This window comes from Octopus bimaculoides, chromosome 2 (genome assembly GCF_046866305.1).
Source record: "Octopus bimaculoides isolate indiv1 chromosome 2, ASM4686630v1, whole genome shotgun sequence".
Taxonomy (NCBI): Eukaryota; Metazoa; Mollusca; class Cephalopoda; order Octopoda; family Octopodidae; genus Octopus; species Octopus bimaculoides.
The window spans coordinates 51,740,576-51,762,891 of NC_142929.1; the positions used below are offsets into that span (position 1 = coordinate 51,740,576).

Here is a 22,316-nt window from a genome sequence, read left to right on the forward strand (position 1 = left end):
CTGGTGAATATGGTGGGTGGGGCATTGTTTGATCCCATTCAAACTGCTCAAGCCTTTGGAATCTCATCCTTGCTGTGTGTGGCCAAGCATTACCTTGATGGAAGAACACCTTTTGTCTTGAAACCAAAGATGGTAATTTTTCTTCTAGTGCTGACTTAAGCCGCTCAAGATACTCGCAGTAGATCTCCTTTGTTATCATTTGGTTTGGGTTTAAAAGTTCAAAGTGGACTAAACCTTTCATAACCCACCAGATAACAATACCATACATGGGTGAAGACCTTTAGCCTGGGGTGCCAGTGTTTCTCCTTTCCTTACTCAGTCTTCAGTGCTTGACATTTTTATAGAGAACCCATTTCTTGTCACCAATCACTATTTGGACCGAAATAGGTTCATTTGTGAGATGTGACAGCAAAGAAGAGCACACATTCACTCTCTGCGTGTGATTAGTCTTGGAAACTTTGTGAGGAACCCATTGACCCAATTTGCTGTCTTTTCCAATGGCACACAGGTGTCAATGAATAGTTGAATGACCAAATCCAAGCTTCTCAACAGTTACAATGGGATTTTGTTCCACCAGGGTTTGTGGGACATCCTTGTTGAGCTCTACAGATCTTCCAGGACAAGGCTTGTCTTCTAGGCTGTAGTTTCTGGCTTGGAATTTCTGGAGCCACTGTTGACACTGGCACAGGCTTAATGTCCAATCCCCATATACTGCATTAATATTCCTTGCACTTTCCATTGCATTGTTGCCTTTACTGAAATCATAAAGCAAAATATGCTGAATATGCTCCTTTGTCACTTCCATAATAGCTTTGAAAAAATAACTGTTAAAATCGAACTGCATTCTTCAAAACTTGCACTAAGAATAAGGACAAGGTAAAATTACTACCTGCTTTTATAGCAAATTGATGCAGGTAGTTTATCCAGTCCTCCTTCAACTTTTAGTTCATGCAATTGAAAAAACTGCATTATTTATGGACCCAATACATATATATTTATATCACATGGATTCTCCTGTCATAGACAACAGATGACAGTTTCGCTATTTCTAGCTGAACAACCTGCACAGAAGATTCGTTTAGTGAGAAATGTTTGTACTCATTCCCTCCATCAAATTGACATTGCTTGTATGGGTGCACAGTGTCTCAGACGTCAATGTGATCACAGAGCAATGTGGGATGAAGTGTTCGGCTTAGGAACACAATGAGCCACTTGGTGATCATAAGTGTAACACTAATCACAAAACCATGCACCTTCGTCACACACACACACACATATAATATATATATATGTATGTATATATATGACTGAGACTTATCTTTACAAGAAATTCAGTTTTCCTCCCATTAAATATAAATAGCAGCAAAAGGTAAAATGGGTTTGATTTTGTTTTGAAATCGTGACCAGCTGATTCATATGAAAATGAAAAGAAATGCTCAATATAATTCCAGAATTTATGATAGAGTCAAATTTTCCTAACTTGCATAGATATATTTTATTTTAACAACACCACACGCAAACATTACCATCACCTACCTTCCTTTCTTTTTCGCTCCAAACATCCTCTCTGATATAATACACATAAAAATTTCCTCATGCCTTTTTCTTTTCTCTATGAACATTTTATTCCCAGTCATCCTCACACCACCTCCAAAGTCCTCCTTTCACCACACTAATATTGTTTATATTTATATTACTCTGGCATATTTTGTCTACTGATATCACTGTTGTCATCAGCAATCTTCCTTAAAGTTACTACCACTAGCTTTTGCTAAATTGCCATGGTAATTTGAGTCAGCTCTATACTATATCTTCATATTCAGTCTTTCCTACATGACAATATTGTTGTCTTCAGTGTTCACTATATTATAACTGAATAATACCTTGCAACATTTCCAAAACTAAATTTGTCAATCACAAATGATAATGAATTTCCTCTTCCATCACTTAATTAATGCCTTATTAACATCACTGATAATTGTTTCATTAATCCTGGAGAGATTAAAAGGTGAACTTGATGAGATTTAAATACCAGTATTCTATATATCTAGTATAGTATCCACTGTGTTTGAATTTTAAATATGGTTTCTCCACCCTCAAAAGACCATCTCTTGTTTAAACAGAGGAAAATCTATGTAATTAGTTTTTGTTTAAGAGAGTGAGAGGACACATAATCACAGATAAAACATTTGATAATAATAATAATGATAATCCTTTCTACTATAGGCACAAGGCCTGAAATTTGGGGGGAGGGGGACAGTCAATCCCACTGATCCCAGTACCTGACTGGCACTTAATTTAACCGCCCTGAAAAGTTAACTTTGGTGGAATTTGAACTTGGAATGTAAAACTAGACAAAATGCCAGGCATGTTAATGATTCTGCCAGCTCACCAAAAAAAAAAAAAAAAAAAAAAAAATTAATATGAATTGATTATTCCAGGATAAACACTAAAATATACAAAAAAAGAACATTAAGAAGAGAGAGTTGAGTGAACAAGAGAGGTTTTTTTTTCAAAAGTTTAAAATTTTATTCTGCAGCACATTGTGCTTCAGATCAGATTTATAGGTTTTACAAGAAACTGGGATCAAATCCAAAAACATATTGGAAAGAAATCAATGACTCCAGTTAACATTTTATGAATAAAACTTTCAGTCTGACTGTTTTTTTTTAGCTTATATTTTGAATTTTTTTTTTGTTGTTGTAGATTATATTTTTGTACTGGCAGGATCTCCTCCTCATGATATGCAGTGGAAACCATTTGAATTAATGCTTTAAATAAAACAATAATTCAATTCAAAACTTGGAAAAATAAGATTTTCTTTTGAATGTCATGCCTGTTCTCTTTAACTTAAAACCATGTTCAGTATTTTGTGGCATTGCTATCCCTTATTCTAAAAAGATAAAATAACAAAAACAAAGACATTGCCAAAAAATGAAAGAGAAAGAGAGAGAAAGAGAGAGAGGGGGAGAGAGAGAGAGAGAGAGAGAGATAAAGAGAGAGAGAAAGAGAGAGAGAGAGAGAGAGAAAGAGAGAGAGAGAGAGAGAGAGAGAGAGAGAGAAAGAGAGAGAACAGGATGTTTACATTTTATGGAATATCCAACAGTTTAAATGAGAAATCTCAAGTCAAAACCATTCAGTATATGCAGGAATATTACAGAGCTGTTAAAATCATCAATAAAATTGCCAAGACAGTATTTCTGCTTATAAAACCTCACAAAACAGTAGTTCAATACTTTGAGGAATAGTAAGTATGATGAGGGTTATATGGCTCATAAGGCCGTTTCAAAGGTGGAGCCATATAGGGATTAGTCTGAGCATAATACTGATGCCAGTCCTGTGTGTAGGTATAAGCATAGGGGTCAGTAGGGTAGGGAGTGTTCCGATAAAAATCCCTTTCTCCTCTTCTTCTATCCCGATAAGAATCTGTGGTCTGTCTGTGAATTAGAGGATTGGGTATTGGCTGTTCAAAGCGCCTGTTTATGGAATCAGTTCGCCGATTGTTATCTCCCCTATGCTCAGCGACATTGCGAAGTCGTTCGGGTTCATATCGCCGAGCTGCAATACCAGAAACAGTTAATATCGGGGCTCCTTTTGGTTCTTCATTTTGACAGTCGGGTACTTCTTCCCTCTCCTCCTCTTCTTCTTCCTCCTCCTCCTCCTCTTCAACTTCTTCCTCTTCCTCCTCTTCCTCGTCTTCAGTTTGGGCACTACAAGTGCCAATGTCAGCAGAATGATTGGACTCTGTATTTTCTATGCTGTCTGTTGGTTTCTTGCTGTTAGTTGGACTGTCTTCAAGTTTTACGGCAGTTAAGTTCCGTACATTACTCACAGATTCCGGTAAGTCTGAGAGTGAATCTACAATTGGCGGAGTAACAAGATTACTAGATTTCCTTTTTAATTTTTCAATGAATTCTCTTTGGTCATCAGGAAAATCTGATTGCGAAAGTACACGGTTTACTCTGCTGGTGTAGCCAGAGGCCCCATTACTGTTGGGAGAGGAAGACTGAGAGCTAGTCTTAGAACTCTGCATTGTATCAGTCAAAGTAGAAATATTGTCAGCTGAACCAGAATAATCTGGTAAAACAGAACAGTTGAGTCCTCGAGCATGAGGTGGAGGCCCCAAGTTAACAGGTGGAGGTATGCTGGTATCATGTGGGGGAGGGGGATGATTCATCCAAGGTAGAGGGATAGAGCAGGGTTCAGGACTTGTTTGACTCTGGGGACTGCTGTTATAACCATCTGGGTGTTCAGTAGTGTTACTAACAGCACAATAAGGTGCTCCCATATCATGTTTCCACGGGCTTTGTGGAGCAATGGGATTCTCTGGTGGATGGAAAGTAGGGGCCATTCCAGGAATACCACCAGGTAATACCATCTGGTCCCGCCTTTGCATATTGTTCATGCCATCAGGCGGTTGCATAGGTGGCATACCTGGCGGAGGAATTCCTTCTGAAGGTGGAGTAACCATTCCAGGCAGAAGACAGTCTGGAGGAGGAACTGGTGCTACGGAAGGGAGTGAGTCTGGAGGAAGTGGAGGCATTCCTGACATTCCTGGAAGGTGATCAGGTGGAGGTGGTGGCCCCATCATTGGAGGCAGAGTTGACAGATCAGGTCGTTGTGGAATAGAAGCTAGTCCAACTTGCTCATGTCTTTGTGGAGAAATAATGGGGGGTGGCATGGTGGGAGGGGGCGGGGGAGGTGCACTTGTGATGAGATTAGGAATATCATCAGAAGGACCACGTTTAGCTTTCCAGGCTGCCCACGACTGAGCAGAAGTAGTCTGATTGTGCTGGGAGGATGAGGTTTGTAAGGAAGATTGAGTTGGTAGAGAAACAGGTCCTGGCCCCATAGGAGGTGGGGGAATCTGTGGAGGCATGGCAGGTTGGTTGAGATCAACAGAAGAGTCCTTATTTTTGCTGTCATCATATGAAGTGAATGGTTTCATTCCTGTGTTCATTAAGTTCTGGAGGAAACTAGCAGTACTGGTTTTGGGAGACTTCTGGGTTTGATTAATGAGTTTGGTCAAGAAATCAATAGGATTTTCTCTCGTAGTTTGCTCTTCTTTTTCATCCTGTACAGGTGTACTTCCACCTTCATCATTAAGTGGAGTACTACTACCTTCATCATTTGACAAAGGAGGAGAGTTATAAGCTGGTACTCGACCTGAGGAGGATGAAGAGGTTGAATTGTGCAAATTACTACTGGAAGGAAGTTTTCTGTGACTTGTTTTATGTGAAGAATGACTTGGACTAGTTGTACTTCGACTGGATAGCACAGGAGAATGGTCAAGCCAATCTGAAGTGTCATCTGGTACTACATCACTACCACTTCTTAGGTGTTTGCGGTCAGAATGATAGCGATGTTCTTTCTTTGATGAAGAAGAGGACACAGGTGATGGTTGTTGACGCTGGATATCCTCTACAGGACTAGAAATATTGCTAGCAATTGGTAGATTTGGTAACATACTAGCTATTCTTTTCTCCAAGCTGTTACATTCTTTACTTGGTTGGCTGACAGCAGAATCAAGTGGTGCTGAAAAGATAAATGAAGACAAAAATAATAATGAAAATTTGGTATCAGTCCATTAAATAAACAGAATTTGTAGGATGATCAAAAAAGAAAAAAACAAAAAGGTTTTGTTTTATTCATATTACTGTGTGAGACTGAGATCAGTAGCCAAAACAACTCAAGGCTCACCTAATTTTTGAATTAAAACTGATGATTAATTTGAACTTATCAAAGTAAAGAATTTATTTTTCATTTTCCCAAGAGGAGTCAGAAATGGTTGAAGTTCTTGACTTGGGATTTGCAAACACACCAACAACAATTACTGACTATGCATCATCTGCACTGAAAAGATTTCTAACATAGCATCAAATTATTTGTTGCAAAAGAAATAAATACAAAATAGCTTGATGCATTATTGGAAACTTGCAAGCTGAGAATGATGAAAAGTTTGGATTGCTTCAGGAAGGAAATTTCTAGGAGTTCTTGCTTGTATGCAATATGTAACTTGGAGTAGTGACACACTAGCTTGACTGTTGAAAGTAGCATTGACACCAATCTGAAATTACACCAGATACTATACTAACGGTCTGTTTTAGTAGATTTTTCATAATAACAGGTGTAGCTATAAGAAGTTTGTTTCCAAACCACATAGTTCTGGGTCCAGTCCTACTATATGGCACCTTCAACAAAGTGTCTTCTACTATAACCCTGGGCCAACCAAAGCCTTGGCGGTGAATTTGGTAGACAGAAAGTGGAAGGCTGTTTTGTGTGTGTGGGTTGACATGATAGTTGTAAAATTAAGTGTCACTACCATACAAGAAGTGTTATTAATTTGCAGAATTCTGCAAGAACATATCAGGGTGTGGGGAAATATTACCTTGTTTGGAAACAAGTGAGGGTTGGCAACAAGAAGGGCATCTGACCATTGAAAATCTGCCTCAATAAACTCCATCTGACCCATGCAAGCATGGAAAAATGGACATTAAAACTATCAGAATTACTACTTTAGCATTCTATTCTAATAGATTTTCTGTAATAACAACAATGTCATAGGTAGCAATTGTTTTATCTCCTATAAGATATATTTGCAGAACAAGATATATTTGATGTCGGCCAGTTTGGAGAAATAGACATGAAATGGTGGTGGGCAAGATATGTGTATGTGTATATACATATACACAAAGGACAAAAAAAAAAAAAAAAAGAAAGAAACGATATTAGTTTTCACTCCACCCTAATGAAAAATAGAAATAGTCTGAATTGGATGACATATCTATATCTCTATATAATATTTGTATTTTATTGGCAACATGAAATCCCCCTGCCCAAGTACAATGTATGTACATGTGTGTAACCTCTAAACATAATTGTATCAAGAAAGTATGTCATCAAACCAGAGTTAATTAATAACTAATATACCACTAAACTGATCTTTAATTCTCACTTCCCACTATCTTCTTACAAAATTTACTTGTGTATAATGCAAGAAATTCAATATTAAAAAATAAAAAAAATTAAAAAAATCAGACAAAATTGGTGGGTAGCATATTTCAATGCAAAAATAAATGCAACTTGTGAAAATGAAGATAGCTCAAGAATCTAAAAACTAATGTATGCACTTCATTGCCTGCAGCTATGAAACACAATATGTATAGCAAATACATATATTGAATGGCAACTGTTGATTCTGTTAGTATGCTGGTGGTGAGAGGTTATAACCTTCTGTTGTTTAAATATGATTATTTAACTTAAAAGGTTATAATTTTTTTAAACACCAATGTTATATTTCTATGTATGCAAGCAATGAAAAATATCTTACATGTATAACATTATAATAATAAAAGCATGGTTGTTAAAAAGAGACATATTGTTCATAGAATAGCCTCAAACAAATATAGTGTTAAGAGCAACATGAGGCTATAGAAAGAGAATGAGGTCTAACTGTAGAAAATGCCAAGAAATAAACTATCTCTCTTTTCTGATGTCAAACGATCTAATGAGAAAGTGTGCTCACTATCCAGAACTGGAAAAAGAATTGGCTGAATAGATGGAATATCAGAGGAAAGATGGTTAAATTGAAATAACACTGCATGTAGAGTTACAATTACAGGAAAGCTAAATCAAGAAGAAGGATTACAGTTATTTAGAGGAGCATATGATAAATCGTGGAGGTGCAATGGCCCAGTGGTTAGGGCAGCGGACTCGCGGTCGTAGGATCGCGGTTTCGATTCCCAGATCGGGCGTTGTGAGTGTTTATTGAGCAAAAACACCTAAAGTTCCACGAGGCTCCGGCAGTGAGTGGTGGCGAACCCTGCTGTACTCTTTCACCACAACTTTTTCTCACTCTTTCTTCCTGTTTCTGTTGTGCCTGTAATTCAAAGGGCCAGCCTTGTCACACTGTGTCACGCTGAATATCCCCGAGAACTACGTTAAGGGTACACGTGTTTGTGGATTGCTCAGCCACTTGCACGTTAATTTCACGAACAGGCTGTTCCGTTGATTGGATCAACTGGAACCCTCGACGTCGTAAGCAACAGAGTGCCAACACACAACACATGATAAATCAGACTGATTGTTTCTAAATGATAAACCCTTATTCTATGAACAATGAGTTTTTTTTTCCCTTAAGCTGTACTGCGGCCTTCCCTCAATAACTTTTAAGCAAAAGTTACTGAGCAGAAAGCAGGAATCCCATCTGTTTAGTTTGTGTTTATGTATTTAAAAAATTTGCAGCAATATCATGTTGGTTTCTTAAAAATATGATCTATTATTAGAGGTTACATTGTACAAGAAAAAATATTACCAACTTCTTTTTTAACCTACAAAAGTGGAGGTCATATTATATTTGAGATCATATTTTACTTAAGTAAATAGAATAGATTTCTTATCCTAGCTGTAGTGAAGTAACTCCTATCAATAGTGATCAAGCAAGTTCTAATCATCAAAACTGAAGGACACACTGGATACATTATGCCTACATAAGAAACAAAAAAAAAGTGGGGGTTGCTCATGGCAGGAGCACCTTTGCTTTAAATCTATTTGATCAGGGCTGACCTGGAGTTACTAACAAATGGAGTATTTCATTTATGTATCATCAAGTAGTGGATGACTTAAGGAATACATGACTGTTTTTTCTAGCATACATAATGTTACCTTTTATACGTTTAAGGTGACTGAAATGATTTACACTACACATTACGTTTCAATAAATTGTTTGTTTTTGCAACTGTTTTTTCCAGACGAGTATGGGATGATCTAATGTATGATCACTGAGGTATTGCTTCACAGACAGATGGTTTTCCTGTCACAAACCTTTATTTGCTTTTCAAGAAAGGGATTTCTTATTTCACACATCTTTTGAGGCACAAAATTGGCATACAATTTGTTGACATGGAAAACAACATCATTGTTTCTGGCTTAGCAATTTTCAGAGAAGTGCAAATGTAAATACACAAGCATATATATATATATATATATATATATATATATATATATATATATATATATATATATATATATATATATATATATATATATATAATCATAAATATACAGGGATTAGCATTGAGTTGCTTCTCCAACATACTGAAAATTTAGAAATAGCAGTCAAAGAACTACTGATTCTAAACTACAAATTTTTCTCTAAATGGATGGCGATGGAATAGAGAAATTTTCATTCTCTTAACCATGAAACGATCGTATCCAATTAACTAAAGACTTGTTTTGTTTATGCTTTTCCCTCCGGTTTTTTGTTCTATGTGTGCCATAAATATCGCCATCCGTTTAGGGAAAATTTGTAGTTTAGAATCAGTAGTTCTTTGACTGCTATTTCTAAATTTTCAGTATGTTGGAGAAGCAACTCAATGCTAATCCCTGTATATTTATGATGATAAATGGTTTTACCGATAAAGGTTTTTTCATACTGAACTACTTGGCAAAATTGTTAATTATTAATTCTATTATTAATTGACGATTCCCTGCCCTTATTCTTGTATATTTATATTTGATACCTCTAAGTTAGATGGTTAAACCGTAATCCCTCCACACGGGACTTTCTTTTCATACGGGACTATTTGTGACGCACATGGAATAGATTTCTTTGAGGTGAGACGCCTGAACTCACTAGCCGATGAATTCTTAAGTGCCTTTCTTATCGTTGATTTTTGGTGTCACATGGCCAAAAATTACCGTGAATTTTTTTAGAGACACTTTCAAATTTATCAGAATATTGGACTGAAGATTTGGAATAGAGAAATTTTCATTCTCTTAACCATGAAACGATCGTATCCAATTAACTAAAGACTTGTTTTGTTTATGCTTTTCCCTCCGGTTTTTTGTTCTATGTGTGCCATAAATATCGCCATCCGTTTAGAGAAAAATTTGTAGTTTAGAATCAGTAGTTCTTTGACTGCTATTTCTAAATTTTCAGTATGTTGGAGAAGCAACTCAATGCTAATCCCTGTATATTTATGATGATAAATGGTTTTACCGATAAAGGTTTTTTCATACTGAACTACTTGGCAAAATTGTTAATTATTAATTCTATTATTAATTGACGATTCCCTGCCCTTATTCTTGTATATATATATATATATATATATATACACATCTATCTTTCTTTTTCTCTCATCTATATATATGTATATACAATGAACTTCTTTAAGTTTCCATCTACGAAGGCTTTGGTTGGTCTGTGGGTACAGAAGACATTTGGCAAAGGTGCTACACAGTAAGACTGAATCACAAACCATGTTGTTGGGAAGTAAACTTCCTAACCATGCAGTTATGCTTACACCCAAGGTTTGATTCACATAGTTTTATAATTCTAATTCATTGCTCAGTATAACACTACCATCTGGTCCTAGGGTGCCTTAAGCAGGGTTCACTCTATCACAAACATTCAGACTAGGCTTGTGGTCTGAGGATGTGAAGATGCATGGCCCAGTGGTTAGGGTGTTGCACTCATGATTGCAAGATCATGGTTTTGGTTCCCAGACCAGCTGCGTATACTGTTCTTGAGCAAAACACTTCATGTCATGTTGCCCCATTCCATTCAGCCCTAAATGGACAAGCTTGTGATGAATTGGCATACAAAGGTGAGGTGGGGACACAAGAAAATCACCAGAATGGAGGTCTTGCAAGCCTTGTTTTGTATTTAGCAATCAAAAAGATGGATTGTACCACCCATACAGTGAATCCCAATTGACTGGGCTTAGTTGTTCAACTACAACAAAAGATGATGAAGGTCTGATAGTGACTTCCTTCTTCCAAATAGCTTTGGAGGACCTGGAATGGGTATTGTCTGCTACCCTTCCTCTTCTGACAAAGTAATTAAAAAAACAAATTTTCAAGGAAAATTAGATACTAAATAGAATTATGGTGATTATTATTTGAAGACATTGATTGATTGAAAATCTTGTTTTTAAAATCCAAAATTCATTACTATATAAAATACTTTCACAACCGGTGTATCACAGTGAGGACAGTTATAGAAATTATATTAAAGATTTAAAAAGAAGAAATATGTAACAAACATGTGAATACTGCAAAGAAGGATAAAAGTTCTCCACCCCCCACCTTACATAAATTGAGTCTTAATTTTAATTCTTGATTACTGAAGCTATTGGGACAGTTCGATATCACATTTTCCATTTCTTTTGGCAATTACTCCAGAAAACTTCCTGAAGCACTGACAAAGCCATATCAAATCATGCTTTGAAGTAGACATTCTTTTCTTTCAGAAAGACAAAATAACCAAGCATATGTCATCAAAAAAATGAATGCTTTTGGTAAAATTTCATTTCATTAGAAACAATTATGATATGAAATATGTAGGACTATAATAGCTAGAGCTCTATTTAAGACTCTCCACTTATGTTTTGAAAAAATTCAACACTATACACAGCCGTGAAATGTAGCTGTAGAAAGAAAATAAAGCATAAGTAAACATACACACTGTACTGTTTAAATGTTTTCAGTAAAAAGTTCTGGCAAGATATAGTATAAATAATACTTACATTCACAGGATTCCTCAACATTGTCTTTCAGGTCTACAGTGCGGTTGGAATCAGGTGAGGGAGGAGGGACTGACGACACAGATTTAGGAGAAGCTTCAGATTTTCTTTCTGGATAATAAAGAAATTAAAGAAAAGTTTGCATGTAAGTATGAGGTCAGTGTTATTTTGGAAACTAAAACATAGCTCTTTTGTTGTGTCTTTATGCAATATACATTTCTCAGTCTGCTTAGCTAAAAGTAAATTTACAAACTAGAATGGTAACCCTTATGAGGATCCATCCAAGTCTATATTATGTAATGTGTCCTTCCCTTTTTAAGATATTAATAGAGATTCAGCTGCTATTTCTAGTATTTCAAGCAACTGCATAGAATCAATGTTCATTGACTATTTACTTGTGATATACTGTATACAGTGCAATATGCAGAGACAACTGATGATGCAATTAGACTGGAGTAAACCCAGAATACTAGAGAATTAAGTTAACAAAAGATATCTTTATAGCTTCACTGATATGGAGATAATGTAATTTGTTTTTGTTCTAGGGCTGGGTCCCTACATACAATAAGACAATGTCTTGGGTCATGATCTTCATATTCCCAAGATAATATATGATGAGAGAGGAATGTAACAGTTTCAGCTGGGAATCTAAATTGAGTCGCAGACTGCCACATTGCAGCATCAGCTGTTATGTACAATAAAAATACTGAGGAAGCTGCTAAAGCAAGCAATTAAATTTTTGCCATCATAAAACTTTATGTTCACTAATTTCCACATGTTGTAGGTTAATGAGGATATTTGACACAATCCCATAGGACTTGACAAGTTAATGCATAAAATTTTTTTTAACAACCAAGACTGTTAACAGCTTACAGTTTACTAACTGCAAAGAGTTTAGAATATGAAAGAAGTTTGATTTAAATATAAGGAATAAGCAACAAAAGTGAAAAACAAAATCAGCAACGGAAAAATTAAATAACAAAAGATGAGGGTATTTGGAGAGAAACAATTTCGTAAGAGAGACAAAGCATGGAAACTTGTAGAAAAATAGCAATACATTCATCAAAAGTTGTGGTGTTTAGTTGAAAATATTGAGATCTCATAGGTTTAACCCTTTAGTGTTCAGATTACTTTGTTAAATGTGATACCTTTTCACTCAAATTGTTTTGAATTAATCATGCATTATCTTATAGCTTTGAGGTTTCAATGATGTGATTGTTTATTTTTAGAATGTCAATGTAGGTCAGGTGTGAGAGGCTAGATATCACCAGTTTGAATATAAAACATGTAGAATATCTGGGCCAGATATGGCCAGTTTAAACACCAAAGGGTTAATGTTTTAAAATTAGATTTTTTTTATTTATTACTCCAAAGATAGCAAGCTCAGCTCAAAACATGATGTAATTTTAAAAGTGGTGTTAATGATAGAAAATACATCAATATTTAGCAGAGCCATGTTTACAAAAATGCACAAACATTTCAGACATTTAGAAGAAGAACGATTAGCAAGGTGTTTTTCTTCTTTTTCTTTTTTTAAGCAAAATATCTTGGACAACAGACACATTTGTAATATATAGAAGAAGATGAAACATAAACCAAGCAACAGAAAATGCAGGTTCATTCTTATTTAGTAGTTTTCATTTTTAATATGAAAAAAAAAAGAATATCTGAACTGAGTTATGATTGATAGTGATTATAAACATGCTCCCTGCTATGTTGATAGAAATTAAACTTAGAACATTATTTATAAACAAAAATTAGTTCATTTTAAACTTAAAACTGTGTGTGGTGAGGTCTTTGAACTATGGTTATTTATTATATCCCTCTCAATACTGGTAGTGGATAAAATAGACATATAAAGTTGGGAAAATGCATAGGATTTTAGATAATGTATTAAATGACTTGATAATTTCAGACCTGTCCAGTGACATGTTTTGCTGAAGAATATAGTGCAACGACAATATAATTAACCCAGGGCTTCCAGGTGTAAAACAACTATCAAAATTATGCAACAACATAGGTAAACAAACTTTTTTTGTTTGTTTTTGGAAGTGTTGGATGTGTATCATATCATACAGGCAAGAAAGTAATATTTCAAATGCAGTATAGCTGTGAAAACAGTAGAAAGATTGGGTATGACAAAAAATATATGAGTAAAATCCCCAATCTTTCTGCTGTTTTCACAGATATACTGCATTCGGAATATTACTTTCTTGCCTGTAGGACATTAAACTTATGTTTTTTTTTCTTCAACTACTAATCACCAAAACTTAAATTTATGACAATAAGAGTAGAGACAACATAAGGCCAAAAGAACCCTGCAGACTTGCCAAGGACAGGCCAAACTTCCCTTTGGTTAGTATAACAAAACATACCCAATATACTTTGCAGAAACTATGCCAAAAGTGGAGCTATGAGCAAGACACTGTCCTCTGACCTCAGCTCTAGGATTGCAGTAACTTTGAATAAGAACTGACTTGGATCATGACAACTGTCCTACTTGTGATGATGATGACAATGATAAAGACATTGTACAAGAAACACAGAATCTTATTCATTTTGTTATGTTCTAAGGCAAAATACATTTCTCAGTCTGTTAAAAATTCTGTGGTTAATCCACTGGAAGGCTATCTAATTGAAAAAACTATTTGTTGAAGCCACCCCATTCTTGGTAGCATATAAAAAAAATTTGTGAAAAAAAAAAGAAAAAGAAAGAAAAACAACAGCAAAAGATAGAACCAACTCTGTTAAGATACTATGAGGTATATGAAACTGAAAATGAAATAATACAAAGGTAAAAGAAAATTAGTTTTTGTCTGGTAGCAATTTATTAAAATTAAAAAAAAGTTTTTCTGCAAACACATTGTTTTAATTGACTTATCAGAAATACTATAAGCCTTTACCATTGACCAAACATAGCAAAGAAGCTATCAATTATAAATTATACATATAAAAAATTATTTGCTTTTTAAAGAATATTCTTTGTACGCCATTATTTAAACACTCAAGCTGATAGAAATAAATCTTCCTCAAACCACGTGCTACTGTCTTAATAGAGAAAGGACACACTGATCCTAGATGTCTGAAGAAAATAAATGAGATGGTCATGGTTGAAATACTTTTGATCACATGTGTGTTTGGTCACGCTATAGATTAAACAATACCTCTAATCTTCAATTACTTAAGATGGTCCTAATCAAAATTTTCCTTAGATATTTTCAGCAGCCAAATCTAACCTTTGAACTAAGCTTTCAATTTTTCCAACCTAGACACATATTCCTTTACTATTTTATTGATTTCAATCTTTGGACCTCAGCCAGGCTGGGGCACCTTTCATCATTCAACAGTCTAAACAACAGATTATTAGCAAGTTCACTTTATCTTCTCGCAAAAGACACACTTCTTGTTATACTTTTTAATTTATTTATCATGCATAGATTACATGATGAGCATTAGCATTTATAAATAAAATCAGAACCAGAAAACTACAACAGAAGTTCATTTCTCGATGAATATTCAAGCACAACATTTTTATTAATTCTTTGAAATTAAAAGAGCGGCATCTGTCTATTATTTTATGTGAGTGATATTGTAACATGAATCTAATTATCTTAAGAAGCACATCATGGTTACTATCATTCAATTTTAATTATCCACCACAAGGAAAATAAAAAACAAATTCACAACCTTTAATATCAATAGAGAATGTGAAAGTTGAGATGTTGTTTGTTAAAGAAGGAATGCTTAAAAATGCAGTAATGTAAGACTAGGAATAACGTATACAAATTAAACAAAATATTCAATTAAATGGGAACATGTCACACTTTCAATGTTGTGATAAATGACAAGACAATAAAGAGATAGCAATAAACCAAGAGATGGTTTATATATATTTGCATGAAGGAAGTCACACGATGTACCAGCTACAATGAACAATACTTTTAATTTACATTGAAAACTGAAAGGATCCATCTCTTTAAAGAAACTGACATAACAGAGACATCTAATAGAAAATCATGTTAATTAAAGGACTAAGACAGTATAGTGTGTAATTACAAGTTATTAAAAAATGTAATTAGTCAGCTGACAGACACAATAATCATGAAAGATGGATTCTTTTACCCAACAATTTTAGATTTTCTGTTTAAATAACAAAAGAGTTTTTTAAAAAATGCTAATTTATTGGTTTAAGCAGAATAGTGGTTAAAAGAAAAAAAAACCTACCCACACACACTCTTTTAAGTTAATAAATAGAATAGCTTGTAATTAAATGGATATCAACATGCATATTATAGCTGGATATTCAATTAGAGAAGTATTTTAAAGTAGGTAAGTTACTTAAAATTCTATTATTCATGCAAATTTAAAGATACACTAATGTAAAAAAATTAATGGTACACTGAAAACAACATCAATTGTAAAAGATAGTTTTTTGTTTTGTAAAACTGCGGTTTCAAAATATAATAAAAAAAAAACTAAATAGTATCAGTAAACATACACTTGGTCACAATTACTTACAGGAAGAAATAATATCTGCTATTTTTTATAATATAATTATAACCAAAAATTTATCCCTCTAAAGTACTTTAATAACATCCCAGTTATCATATTCAGAACTAAATTCATCTATTTTAACCAAGAATTTCTTTCTGTTGCATTGTGCCTACATATACATGCATCCATGTGTTACAACTTTACTTAGGTAAATGCATACCAGCTTGGCACTAGTGATGTCACAACTCATTTCTACAGTTGAGTGTATTGGAGAAATGTGAAATGAAGTGTCTTGCTCAAGAACACAACACAACAACCCAGTCCAGGAATCAAACTCACCACCTCATAATTATAAGCCTGATGTTCTAATCACTGAACCAGGCATCAGATATTTGAAATTCCACTACAATGATACAATTCAACAAATATTTAAGTTAAACAGGTAAAAGATAAAATAAAAACCATAAGCCAACTGGTCCTTTATTAGCAAAGCAAGTAAACAAATTCCTACTTGTTCCATATTTTAATATAAACCTCAATTATAATCAAAAGCTAGTATAATGGGAGTTTAGATGCAGTGTGCAAGAGAGAAGACTGTGCCGGTTTGGTCATGTGATACGGATGGATATCAACAGCGCCATGAAGAAGTGCCAATCACTCAAAGTGGATGGAACTCGTGGAAGAGGGAGACCCAGGAAGACATAGGATGAAGTATTGAATGATGACCTCAGGACACTAAAGCTTATGGGGGAGATGACAAAGGACCGAGTTATCTGACCTTGTAGTACTCAAGAAAATTCATCCTCCACTGCGGAAGTGTTAATGTTGTTCCTCCCAATGAAGAGGTTTGGCCTGTAAGATCCCTGTGCCAGTGCCATGTTATAAGCATCCAGCACAAACTGTAAAAGGATTGGCATTTAGGAAGGGCGTCCAGGCATAGAAACTAAACCAAATCAGACTGAAACCTGGTGTAGCTCTCCAGTTAGCCAGCTCTAGTCAAACCATCCAACCCATGCCAGCATTGAAAATGGACATTAAAGGATGATGGTGATATAATAATCCTTATGAGAATTTCTGCAATTTTGTTTTTATCACTATAATCCTAACAGGCACTTTAAATAATTCACACACTTAGAAAACTCAGTTCCATATCATTTGTTAGTATGTGATACAAACACTTAAAATGGGATCTTTCGAAAATTAAATAGCACACAAAACTGACATCAAGGTTTGATCGAGAAACTTGCTTCCAAACCCTGAGGTTTGGAGTGCAGTCTCAGTGTGGTACCTCAAGCAAGTGCCTTCTACTGTAATAGTCCTGGCCAACTAGCCCTGGCCTGTAGTGTGTACATGTGTATACACACACACACACACACACACACACATATATATATATATATATATATATAGAGAGAGAGAGAGAGAGAGAGAGGGAGAAGAGTTATATATAGAGAGAGGGAGGGAAAGAGAAAGAGATGCATATATATGAGTGTGTCTTTGTGTTTTCCACCATCGCCAGTTTGTTTATGCCTCTATAACTTAACAGTTTGGAAAAAGAAACCAATAGAATAGGTATTAGAGTTGGATTTGATTGACTAAACCTTCCAAAGCAGTGACCCAATATAGCTGCAGTCCAATGACTGAAACAAGTAAGATAAAAGATACCAAAGTAGATGGATCCATTTTCACAAATGTTTCTAGGAATGTTTCATGCAATAATATTTCCATTAAATTTTTCATATAAATTGAAATTATTTTCTAATTTTTTTAGCGTTTTCTTTATTAAGTGGTTAAATAGTCTTGGCACAAAAATATTTCCATTAAATTTTCAAACTTAAAAAACCTTTCAACAATTTTCAAACAACTAGTTCATATTTTTCATGTTTGTTTAGTATGGCCCTCATTTTATCCCAATCGGGAATATTCATACACTGCTTGCATCTAGTCAAGTGAAAATTTCTTATTCTGATTAATCAATAATGATAATAACAATTATGAATACGCTCCAACCATTTGAATCATTAAAATTCATCTAAATAAGTAATAGGGGAAGAGAAAGAGTCTGTAATTAATTTTCATTATGATTCAGCATTTATCTGTCCAGCTAATTAATATCACTAACATTTTAAGTCACTGATTTTTCTTAACGTTTTAACCCTTTAGCATTACGATTGTCAAATGTAATGCTTATTTATTCATACTCTTTTGAATTACTCATGCATTATCTTTTTGAGTTGAGATTTCGACAATGTGCTTGTTTATTTTTAGTATGACATTGTAGGGTAGGTGTGAGAGGCTGAATATAGCCAGTTTAAACATAAAACAGGTATAATATCTGGGGCAGATATGACTGGTTTAAATGCTAAAAGGTTAAAATTACTTTCATTCACACCATCAACATATATAAGCACATGCCACAGAGGGTGGTTTCTATGTGGTCACATAACATACCAGAAATAGCAGCAAAAATAACCCTTGAATCACATATTACAGCTTTCAAAAATATATTTCATTAGATGCACACACAATGCCCCTCCTCCACTACCACACAAAAAAAAATCCCATTAGCATTAAGAAATGAACAAATCAATGGTTATGACTTTAGAGCATTTTTTGGACAGGTCTACTCAATTAGCAACATATAAGCAGGTCAACTCATATTTGCAACATATAAGCAAAACATTAGTTCTTTTTTTTTTTTACTTAAAAATGATTATATAATTGTGTGACAAAGCTACAAATTAGTTTATATGAATATGGAAAATCAGATGTGAAACTTGTGATGATATATATGTAAATGGTGAACATAAAGTTAGCAAATTGAGAAAAATAATTGCTAAGTTTAAATGTCATGTAGTGAAATAAGAATATTCAATTGCATCCAAACAGTCCCATTAAGAAGCATATGTTTTTATATTGATATCCAGAACACCATTTACAATAATGCTGAGTTTCTATGAAACAGATTATTCTTGTCAAATCAGCCCAGACAAATCATTACACAGAAAATGTAGGAGGAAAATCAAAACAGACCTGACCTTAGATCTTTCATCATTATCAAAAAACTGTTCCCAGTTTTCTTTGCAACATTCAAAATATTTAAAGTTACAATAACAAGAGAAAATAAATCTTCAAATATTCTATAGAAATTACCTGAGATTTAGAAATCTAGAGGTAAAAATATCTCTAACTAGTCTGAATTTGGCCACAGGTCCAACACTACGTATTGCTAAAGTTTGAAATAACAACAGCAATACAAAAGAGACAAGCAGGTAACAATACCAATACAAAGAAACAAGCAAAATATAATTTTAAATTTTATTTTATTGAGCAAGAAACCATGCAATCAGACAAAAACACTATCTATGCAGGAGTGGTAACTGGTGTATTAGTAAAAACAATGAAGATAAATAAGTACAGACGATGAAAGCAATCACTTTTAAGGTTTGGTGTGCTATAAAGGTGATACAGTTTAACAGCATGTCCACACTGGATGCTAACTGGTTCAAATTTGAAACATTTTTTTTTTAAATGTTGTTAATCTACCCCAACCCCGACACCCCTTTTTAATGCAAATATTGTTGCTAGAGCAAAAAAAAATGTTAAATATAAAATATATTTACCATTGAGCTAGTGTTAATATGGAAAGGAGAATGACAGAAAGAGGGAGAAAAGGAGCAGAAACAGTGCCATATGTATAGTATGCCATTTTTTCTTTTTTTTTAATTCTCCTATATTATTTGATTTAAAGGTGTTAGGGAAGAAAGTTGTAAAATAAGCTACTATTTCATGCAATAAAAAGCATATATATATATATATATATATATATGAGAATAAATAGGAGAGATATTGGATATATTTAAAAGAGCAACAATTTAAGGAAAATATATTTTTTTTAAATGTGTGTGCAATTATATATGGAAAGAAAAAAAAGGAGAGATAGCAGTAGTCAAATTTATTAAGTTTGACCTACCGATAGCTGGCATTCCAATGATCTCAGTAACACTTGAGATCGGCTGTAGGATGCTCTTTGTAGTAGTAGTCAGGGCAACCACAGGACACGCAGTTGAAGGAGTAAGTGGAGAAGGAAGAGGAAAAGGAGGAGGTGGAGATGATGTTACTGAAAGACACAACATCACTTTAAAAGACCAGCATCCAGAAAAAACACAGAAGACAACTATCAAAATGAAATTCGTAAGATAGAATAGCTGCCAACACTGTGACACTAACTGATATAGATGCACTCTATATAATCAGCTAAGAAAAATGGCAGAATACAAAAAAAAAAGCTTTTTTTATATTCATATAAGCAAGCATCAATGAAAATTATGACAAAAAAATGTTCATAGAATTTTCAAAATCATTATTGTCAAATTTTTCAATCTGGCAATATAGCTTACAGACATCTCTCCTTACATTTCTGAAAGCCTTCGTGCTTTCTCAAATTATTTTAGTGTTTAACTGTTCATTGTTAGTGTTCATCCCCCATCCTCTCCAGTCACTGCAGATCTTCTACCAAGGGATAGGAATACACTTTTTACACATATCTTAACATGTGTGTGTCTACCATTTTATGAAGAGAGGAGATTTTTTTTTTTTTTTTTTGTTTCAAAGAGGTAGTAGTTCTCAAAACATTTATTTCCCTACCCCTAAGCATTCATTATTCCACCTCATGCTTTATTCATAATTTCTATCAACTCCTCTGCAGTGTCCACAGCCTTCACAATATGGCTATTTATATATTCCAGAGGACTGTCCATATCAATCCTTCAGAGACATTACAACACTTTTAGTGGATAAATTATGTGCACTACATATACAGTACTGAACATGTTGCTGCTCTCTTCTGCAGTAGCTCAAAATCACCTCCTTGCTGCTGGTGTTCTGTTGCTCTTACTATTTAGTCTTGGCCTGTTAAACTTGAAGCCTTTTGACTTAAATGAAATCTACCACATTTCGACCTTCATTTATCAGTTCTTTAAAAGATTCTCGAACATGAATGTCTGGTGGATGTCAACTTGTACATAATCTTAATGACTTCAGTCATTCTTACACCAACTTCCAATGTCTGCACACAAAATCTGAATTTCATTCATTGGCCAAGGTCTTCTGTCAAAAAATTACAGAATTTTGAAATTTTGACAAAAGTCAAAAAGCATTGTTCTTGAGCATTTTGAAGAAAAGAGTTTGGCAAGAAACCAACAGTTAATGCAAACAGCCAATAATTAATAAATTGAATAGGTACCAGATGAATTACAGTAGCTAACATCAGGAACATTCATCACCTGAAATCAATATGGTGCAGGTTCAATGGAAGTAGTGAATAAGTTCTGTTCTTTAGATTGTATAATCAGAACAACTGGTAGTTTAGAGTTTAAACTGGATGGAAAGTAAATATGGCTGTTTCAGCCTAAAACAATGTTTTTCACTCATCAGAGTATCTCACGTATGTGTAATAAATGAATTTATTTTATGTTCAAACAACTCAGATAAAGCTTCTCAAACCTACCCTACAATGTTGCTCTAAAAATAAACAATCTCATCATTGAAATTTTGAAGCAATGAGATAATGCATGATGAATTCAAAATAATGTGAATAAAATCAGCATTACATCTGACAGAATAATTTGAATACCAAAGGGTAAAGTTGACTTAGTGGAGGTACAATATTAATTTACACACAAAAGCCCCAGCTTGTTATTTCAGAAAGCAACTAAGCACTAAAGGTCCTTAGTTGACAACTATGTTGTTATGGACACATAATGCAAAAAATGATGCATACAGGACAGGAGGGGAGAGAGGATGTGGTGCATTATTTTATTATTATTATTGCAACTTGGTGGAATCTTTTGAAATATTTATAATACAATCTATTTAATTGTTTCTTTATATTTTAACAATTAATTGAATAAAAATATTTCATCATACATCTATTATGATCTGATCACTGGTACTATAATAGATATCCATTTACAAGTTAATAGCTAGTTCTTATATATACTAATTGTTTTCCCTTCTTTTTTTTTTTAAGAGATGCTCTCCAGTTGAAAGAAAGAAAAGAGATGACAAAGGGATAACATATATATCAAAATCTTGGGCATACACAAACCCAAATATGCACCTTAATAGTGTTACTATTACAACATTACATAAAAGGTCAACTCTGAATAAGGAGACCTATGACCAAAGGCCTTCTAGCCATGACTATATTATCTCTATATTTTTTACATAAAGTGTGTCGAATAAGAGTTTCCTTTTAAGATGGTTGGCTGGGTAATGTGGAAGTGATCTGGCTGC

At 34.1% G+C, this 22,316-nt stretch overlaps 1 protein-coding gene across 2 annotated transcripts in view; it reads right to left on the reverse strand.

Annotated features, from left to right (window-relative positions):
- Positions 1-2,504: 2,504 nt before the first annotated feature.
- The window catches only part of LOC106873238 (uncharacterized), a 142,856-nt gene continuing 123,044 nt past the window's right edge, over positions 2,505-22,316 (reverse strand). The window contains exons 10-12 of one of the 2 annotated variants that reach the window (XM_014920509.3): positions 19,993-20,139; positions 11,529-11,636; positions 2,505-5,535 (exon numbers count right to left, since the gene is read on the reverse strand). In XM_014920509.3, the coding sequence (XP_014775995.1) occupies positions 3,230-5,535; positions 11,529-11,636; positions 19,993-20,139 (2,561 nt within the window). In that variant the 3' untranslated portion in view covers positions 2,505-3,229. The remainder of the gene's footprint in view (positions 5,536-11,528; positions 11,637-19,992; positions 20,140-22,316) is intronic. The other variant, XM_014920510.3, reaches the window with a different exon arrangement.